General features: G+C 38.9%; 1 protein-coding gene across 1 annotated transcript; it reads right to left on the reverse strand.

Moving 5' to 3' along the window:
- Positions 1–283: 283 nt before the first annotated feature.
- LOC131681379 (leucine-rich repeat protein SHOC-2-like) lies at positions 284–1,442 on the reverse strand. The gene is made up of 2 exons (XM_058962132.1): positions 1,335–1,442; positions 284–1,276 (listed from the first exon to the last, which is right to left on the reverse strand). The coding sequence occupies exons 1-2, from the start codon at positions 1,358–1,360 to the stop codon at positions 307–309; spliced, it is 996 nt and encodes a 331-aa protein (XP_058818115.1). The 5' UTR covers positions 1,361–1,442; the 3' UTR covers positions 284–306.
- Positions 1,443–8,801: the final 7,359 nt, after the last annotated feature.

The raw sequence follows: 8,801 nt of genomic DNA on the forward strand, positions 1-8,801 counted from the left end.
TGCGCCGGGGCCGTGTTGTGACAATGATCGATCACGTCTCGGTGAGTGATAACTGTTATTAGATTTTGCTCCCACAGTTGATGGCCTCTGTCAAGTACCTAGCGGGTTGTAACCGAGACATTCTTTTAGGGAATTGGTTGTGTGCTGTTGTTATATTGCTTTTCTGATAAGAAACATGCTTTGTAATTACATCAATGCTGGAAGTTAATCCCCTCTCCCTTGGTAAGTTTCAGTGTTTCAGATCTGGGGTGATGCATCACTATTGAAATGCTACAAAAACTACTACGTTAAAACATTTTATTTTAATCAGAAAAATACCTTCACTCTATCCCGCTTAACACCTACCAAAATTGTTCCCTCATTTTCCCCGCTACCTTTCGTCAGCAGCTCCAACGATTGCTCCCCGGACATGTTGAGCGGATTAACAGCTAACTCGTTGGTTAGTTTCTGTATCTCCCTAATCAGTGGTCCCTCACTGAGCAGACTACCTACCGTTATGCTCGTTGTCGCTCCGTAGCAGCACAATCCTCCCTGCCGGTGCTCACTGCAGCCGTAGTCCACTCCGAAGGTAACAATTCCACGTTCCATGATATCCTTCCGGGCACGGTCTACCCACGAACAGGTCCACAGGTTTCCGATTAATCGAACAGTCTCCAGCGCCGGAAAGGATCGAGGAAAGCCATCGAACTGTTCCAGCTGGTTATAGCTGATCCAGAGATTTTTCATTTTAGCAAAGGTTAAATCCGCCGGCGCTTCGATGGAGCGGATTTTGTTAACCGACAAATCAAGGTTCTTCAAAGCCTTCATAGTGGAAAACTGATTCAGATCAATGTATTCGAGATGGTTCTGAGAAAGATCCAACGTGATGAGACCAACCAGAAATCTCAAATTGTCAGGAAGTGATCGCAGCTTGTTCCGGACTAGCTGTAATGTTTTCAGCCCGTGATTCGTCTGTGCGATCACTTTGAAAGAGGACAAATTCGTCTGAACCACTGTAAATGATTCTAAACTGTCCGACACAAACGTTATCATCGGGATGTTCCCGTTCAGCAGCGTGAGATGACGCGTTCGGTTCAACTTGCTGAACAGAGCCGAATCCCAGTGCTCGAGTGTGAAAGATTCCAATATCAGTTCGGTTGCTTTGGGAAGCTGCAGACTATCTATATGCTGGCTCTGTGAGAAAAGTTCACTTTTTAAATGAGTAGCTCCTTCGTTTGTGCGGCGGTCGTCTACAGCCCGGCAGTTGATGATTGATATTAGTATACCAAGCATCCATCTGTAAACGTTGTTTATAAACATATCACAAACTGGGAATTTCAAGTATGCTAACTTACATTACAATGATGATACTAGTAGCCATGATTATAAGCCTCCGCTCGTCGCTATGTAGATTAGAACTGCTCTATAAATTGGTTCAGTGGAACGCAACGAAGACTTGTACATTAATATAGCTGTCGGTGCGATGCGATGCCGGCTCGAATAGTAAATCATATGTATTAGTATGTGTAACACGAAACTGATTACGTGCTGTAAGTGTTGTGTTGTAATTCATTACGTCTCATAATTGGGTTCTAGTTCTCAGGGAACTATTATCTAAGATGAAGATTGCTTTTCTTAAATCGCAAAGCTTCTGTAAAATATGAAATCAAACGTGCGTTAGAATGACTTAATTTATAAAACTAGCTAGTAGATACTAGGATTGACGCATCTACTTTTCAATTAGCAGAAAATGTTAGACTATTAGACTAAGCATATTAAAACAATAGAACTCATTATCACCATGAAATGGGATCCCGTCTCACGGCCGCGTTACCATTAAGATTCACTCACAACTCAGGCAGATATAATGCCGATAAGCCATGGAAACCAGGATAATAAAAAATACATGGTATGAGAAGAAAAAGCGATAGGGATAGATGTAAAACGTCAGAAAAAGAAGGTGCCTGCAGTTAAAATGGGATTTTTTAACAATTTACATGGAGAAAAACCACTAACTCATATTTTTGCCGCTAGGTGACACTGTATGCATCGAATTATCACTGTAAGTGAAAATAAGAAAGACAATTTAATTGTCTACAACTTTGTCGAAGACTGCTAGTGAATCCGGCTTTGTTGAAAGAAGTTATTAAACTTTTTAACAAAGTGATGTCTGAGTCAGTTTTGCATGGGGCCTAGCAGAACATGGTTGTGCATCAGTACTCGATTCACACGAACTATACATTTTTGTGAATTAATCGTTAGGTTTAGCTCAATAGTATGTTCAGAGGAATTAAAACGTGTTATGTTTTGGTTGGAAAATTTTAGTTCCAACTGTGATATCGAGATGTTCGGAAGAATTATTGCAAAATGCCTGTTCTACAACTTTGTGGAAGACATCTAATTTCTATCTCCTTCCGTTGAAAAATTAGTGTGGGGCCCTCTATGCGGTAACATATGGAACTGAAATGTTTCAACCAAAACATGACTCGTATTATGTACTACAATTCTTCTGAACATACTATTGAGCTAAATCTAACGGATATTTCACAAAAAAAGTTTAGTGCGTAAGAATCGAGTACTGATACACAACCATGCCCTGCTAGGCCCCATGCAAAACTGACTCAGACATCACTTCGTTAAAAGTTTAATAACTTCATTCAACAAAGCCGGATTCACTAGCAGTCTTCGACAAAGTTGTAGACAATTAAATTATTTTTCTTATTTTCAGTTACAATGATAATTCGATGCATACAACGCCACTTAGCGCCAAAAATGCGAGTTAGTGGTTTTTCTCCATATAAATTGTTAAAAAATCCCATATAAACTTCAGGCACGTTGCTCCGGTAGCTAAACTTGTCCGATTTGCTTCAAATTTTGTGCAAATACTCCTGGTGGGACTAGGAAACGAATCAGGGGTGGGCCGATAGGAGTCATTTTTTACTGTTACTCTAATACCCAGCCATAGAATCGTAGTAAAGATAAATGAGAAAGGCACAATTGCACCACCAGGTGGATTAAAACCAGAGGTGGGAAAATACCGGTTGAGTACCGGTACGGTAAACCAAATTTTCACAAGTGTTTATGTTTCCTTTACATTGTGTGCGGTCTTATCGCTGGTTGTGTTTATACGAGACACGAAAACCAAACCGAGTTTCGTTTACACAGCACCACGGTTTGGTTTTGATTTTCGTTTACCGGTGCACGAGTATGGGAAGGAAACACGAGAATAACGAAACCAAATTTCGGTTGTGTTGCGGTTGTGTATTCGGGTTGATGTTTATCGGCTGTGCTAGTGCTGCTAGTATTTTTATTAATAATTCTAAATAAATTTCTTTATAATATAAGGTATCTTTTCGGTAATTGAAAAAATGTCTTCAGACATATTTCTGTTCAAATAAATCATGTTCGTGGTCATGAATGGCGTTCCTTAACTCAATATTGCGACATTTTCATAATGATTTATCATCAGGAAGTTTTCAATATGGGTATGTTTGGTATGGGAAACTGCTCAAAAATCGAAAGTAAAAGGAAATTTAATAGCCTCCGCTATTTTTATACCTATGATAGCAGATCAAAATTTAAGATGACGGTATATTCAAGATATTCTGTCATCTAGAATCACGCGACATGGACATTTTAAATATAAGAAATATGTCAAAAGATCGCAAATTGATGCCTGCGGTCATTTAAAATCTGAAATGGCGAGCTATATTCAATACTACTGGTATTCAATAACGTTTTAATGGTAAAAAATATCATGAAACAAGGGTATTTTTGATATCGAAAAGTTGTGTAGAGAGTAAAAATTGTTATTCGTCGTCATTTTGCATCCCAATATGGTGTTATTTTCACGAAGATTTAGCATTTAAAAGCATGAATATTTAAATAGGCATATATTTCCAAGGAAACGAAACTTGAATTGCGTCGTAAATAAGAAATTCAAAATGGCGGCCTATTCATGATGATTTAACAACTAGCATGGTTATATTGTGGACCAATATCCACATTAATGATCGAAGGTCGTTTTACATGTTTTGTTGTAATGAGACAGACAACTTCGGGATTGGACACAATGTGAACAATTTTTTTTTAAATTATTGGGGAACATTTTTTAAAAATTTAATTGTTCTGCAGTAGATTTACATACACACATCGACTGGTATCGCCGGAAATATTTATTCCTTAAAGAAACTTAGTTTTTAATGGCGGTCTATAAAATGAAAGTGTTTTTGCTATTCGTTAGTTGGTTGCTGTTCTCAATGAATTAAGTTTTTTTGTAATTGAATAATTTAGTGGTAGTTTTCTCTAAACTCGAATGTACACGACCAAACCTTCTAGATGTTTCAAAACGATGTACAGTAACAGCAAAAATAACAGAAATACGTATTACCAGCACTCAGTAAATAAGATCCTAATCGTGAGTTTCTCCCCACTTGCGTCTGAGTTGCTTACCATATGTAAATAACACACACACATACACGCAATTGCCTCTGTGCAAGGATAGATGTATCAATACGATACGCCGTAGCAGTAATAATAAGGATATATGTATCAGAGTTAAAAATAATCGACGCTCTTTTTTGACGACTGAAAATGAACTTGTTGCGACTCGCGGTGAATAGAAAAAATATTCATTCAACTATCCATCTTATTCATTCAGTTGAATATCGTGCAATATATTCATTACACTAATTATCTAGCAAAATGTTCTCAAATGCCGATAAAGCATATGAAACAACAATCATCATCTCTTACATTGTGCCAGGGCCTACTTTGATGCGTTTGATTCGTTGCTGCACGGTCGCTTCGCGTAATAATCGGAGCCGAATGAAAATCTGCATGGATGAATGGGCGGTTTGTTCGTTTGACGTTTTCAGCTGCGTCACTGAATATTGAAAATGAATGCGGCTGAATATGATCAATTTTCATTCAATGAATTTGAATATTTTTCACTCTGATATGTATACAAAATGCGAGTGTGTGCTCGAGATTATTCGAGAATCGCCTAACCAGCGCAACCAGACGTGGATTAGATCTCATTGATACGACTATTGGCGATATAAATACAGGCCACTTTGAATGCATTGAGTGTTAATGTGAAGTTTCAAGTGATTCAAGTCATGTTTAATTGATTTAATTAATTTTATTGATTTCATTAATTTAATTGATTTTATTGTTTTCGTTATTTTATTGACATCGCTGATTTCATTGTTTTATTTAATTTCAATTTAAACAATTGTTGAACTTTTAACAACTACTCAGAACCAGCCATTTAGATATTACCCCATTAACTCTCAACAACTAATTGAACTCAATTCAATTGTCTATTCGGCAGCACTGCTGACGAATTTACTGCTTCTTTGTTCAACCGAAGCACCGTGTACAGAAAAGAACCAGGCTCGGTTTTCTAAAGCCAAACCGAAACCGCCGCTGAGAATACATCAACACAAGTTGAAATTCGTACACAAACGGTGCTGAGTGGTTCGGTTTGGTTTTATAAACTGAGAGTCGGTAGGGGTTTTTCTTTCGTTTACCGTGTGAACGAAATCCAAACCGAATACGATGTGCATCACTCATTTACACGTGTTGATATTTTGAGAACAATACCAGTGTATGTACGTACCGGTTGGTTTTCTCACCCTCCTCTGATTAAAATGGGTTTTTTATTCAACATTTTAAAAATATTTTTCTTTTGCGACCTTGTCCAACGATTAAGTTGGAGTAATTTAATTAAGGATACTATTTATTTATATATTTTTACGAGCGATATATATCTACCTGTTGTTAGAGGTTCCTTAAGAGCAGTTTTTGGTTGTTTCTCCCAACAATGAATTTATATAACTTAGGTTTGAAAGATTCGTTTCGAAAAAGCATCAATCCGTTGAAATTTTCGTTTTTATCCCAATATTGACATCGCAACAAACCAATGCGTTCACGAAAATTAGTGCCTGAAACTTTAAAGAATAAACCGAAGTAACTAATACTTAGATACATATTGCGCGTTTAAATATATAGATAAATTGACTCATAATCCTGTATGTCACTGTTTTAGGTCCGATATTTTATTATTGGACCTAAACAGTTTGGATATACATTATTAACATTCTCTACCTGACGCAAATGTTCGTTTTGATGTGAAAAAATATATTTTTTCTATGCATCCTCCGCCATCGAGTGCGGCATCTCACCTGCAATTTTGATGCGTCCTCTATCCCAATTGTGGGGGAGAGATGCCGCACGACGACATTTTCCTCTTAAATTATGGATGACCGTGCTCATGATCAGAATACCTTTTAAGAAGTCCCAGCTATTCAACCGATACATGATACATGCTTTTCTATACTCCTTAATGCAACTGGACGCACATAATCATTAATAAAATTTTCGTGAGTTAATAATAAGGATTATTTTACATCTCCAGGATTGTAATTCTCCGAAAGACAAACTCACAATATCATATTACCGTATAAAAGTGACGAGAAAAAAAAGAGTGCGGCATCTCACCCGACGCGGCATCTCTCCCGAAATTACCCTAGATCGAAAGTTACAGCGCTTCCAAGCGTCAACTAAGAGCAGTGGAAACTTGAAATTTTAAACTCGATTTTCTCGAAATGTCGTTTTTCCAAAAATAGTTTTTCCGTGATCATGATTGCCGAAAAACCACTCAACCCATTTTCTTCAAAAAAACCTGTTTTAATCCACCTAGCGGTGCAATTGTGCCTTTCTCATTTCTCTAAACTATAGCACGGAGGCTTTTTATGTTCAACATAGTTGTGGAAATGTCCATTACATTCTTAGTACACTTTGCATTTATACACAATAGCTTGCCAGCCCCGAACTTGATGAGCTACGTGTCGACGGTGAAACACTTGAAACAAAAAAATATCGTACTTTATTAGCCTAATCAGTATTAGATCAATGTTATCTGCTTGCTAACTCATTTTGTCATGCGGGGGTGGGTATGTGAGGTGGGCGAAAGTTCCATGAACGAACGACTCCCCAGCTTAAATTGGTTTGCTTTGTGATCTAGTGATGGTTTAAAGATGATGGGGTTGATGGGGAGGGGTATGAGGGCTGAGGGGTGATTTATGGAGATTTTTAAGAGAGGGAAGTGAACGGTAGAGGGGGGGGGGGTGTAACCCCTCTCCGTAAACCATCAACTACGCCCCTGTTAAAATCCAGAAACCTTATGCGAGTCAAAAAAAATTGGCCGGGATTTGGTTGACGTTTTTCAGAGTAATTGCATAACCTTTCTATATGAGAAAGGCAAAAATGTGCCAAAATCCAAAAAAGTCGTCAAATTTGTTTTCGAGTTTGCATCAAAGCTCGACGTTTCATGCACTTTGAAGACATTTAGCATCAAAAATAAAAATTCTATTTTTAATTTTTCCTATAGTTTATATGAGAAATTTCTGTGTGGCCGCACTCTGAAACCCGTAATTCCGGAACCAGAATTCCGATCGATCCAAAATTCAATAGCAGGCGATGGGAAGGTTGCACCTTTCATTTGAGACTAAGTTTGGGCAAATCGGTCCAACCATCTCTGAGAAAAATGTGTGACATTATTTGACACATACGCACATACATACACACATACACACATACACACACATACAGACTTTTTTCGATCACGACGAACTGAGTCGAATGGGATATGACACTCGGCCCTCCGGGCCGGGATTAGGTTGACGTTTTTCAGAGTGATTGCATAACCTTTCTATATGAGAAAGGCAAAAACGTTCCCGAATGCAGAAAAAAATATTATTTCAACTAATCGTGAAGGTACGAGGAATACTCATATAGGGGAGCCCGGGGCTAGTTGGCGGTTGGGGCAAGTTGGTTCTCCTTTTTCTCTGCTTCTATTAGACATATTGCGCTACCTCTCGTCGTGTACCTCAAGTTATGTGAAACCCATTATCCAATGTGTTTTTGTTGCAAAACATTTTGTTTTGTAGAAGTTGTGGGCGATATTGTGTTTTCGAGCATACCAAGTAAATTTTCTAAATTTTAAACACTTTGTGTTATTTAGGATGATGTTGCCGAAGGCCGGGAAGCCACCTGGCGACCCATCAGCGTACAGACCAATTTGCCTGATCAACACGACGGGCAAACTGCTTGAGATGATCATCCTCAACAGGCTAACCCCAGGGCCGGCGTTACACTTTTAGCCTGAGTGGGTAGTATGCACACAGTGAGGGTAATAGAATAGGAATTTGTCGCAATACACACGCTTGAATTACATTTACATTAAGTCACTTGCTGTGTGTTTGTGCAAATGGAATTGTCTTACGTCGATATTTTCAAATGTGTGCCAGAGATACATACGTGGCATACTTCAAATTTATTAAAGGGTCCAAAATTTCGAGTGGGTAATTACCCACTCGGTTATTTTCGAGTGGGTAGTACTACCCATACTACCCACGCTATCCGCCGGCCCTGGCTAACCCCGTACTAAGAAGGTACGGACGGCCTGTCAAGCAATCAGTTTGGTTTTCGAAAAGGTAAGTCCACGGTGGACGCTATCAACTCAGCAGTAAAGAGCGCCGAGATAGCTATCCACCGGAAAAGGCGGGGTATTCGATATTGTGCGTTAGTGACACTTTATGTGAAGAACGCACTCAACAGCGCAAGCTGGGATGCCATCGCGCTCTCGTTACACCGGCTTAGCCTCCAGGTGGATCTGTATAGGATTTTGGAAAGCTACTTCCAGAACCGTGTACTACTATACGAGACCGATGCCGGTCAGAGAAGCGTTCCTATTAGCGCAGGAGTCCCACAAAGCTCGATTCTGGGCCCGGTTTTATGGATCCTTGTGTATGATG

The sequence above is a fragment of the Topomyia yanbarensis genome, chromosome 2 (assembly GCF_030247195.1).
Source record: "Topomyia yanbarensis strain Yona2022 chromosome 2, ASM3024719v1, whole genome shotgun sequence".
Taxonomy (NCBI): domain Eukaryota; kingdom Metazoa; phylum Arthropoda; class Insecta; order Diptera; family Culicidae; genus Topomyia; species Topomyia yanbarensis.

Bases quoted from the DNA above. Each gene is read 5' to 3' on its own strand.
- LOC131681379 (XM_058962132.1), bottom strand. From the start codon at position 1,360: ATGGCTACTAGTATCATCATTGTAAT. The intron at 1,277-1,334 runs GTAAGTTAGCAT...CAACGTTTACAG, and splicing joins ACTAGTATCATCATTGTAAT to ATGGATGCTTGGTATACTAA.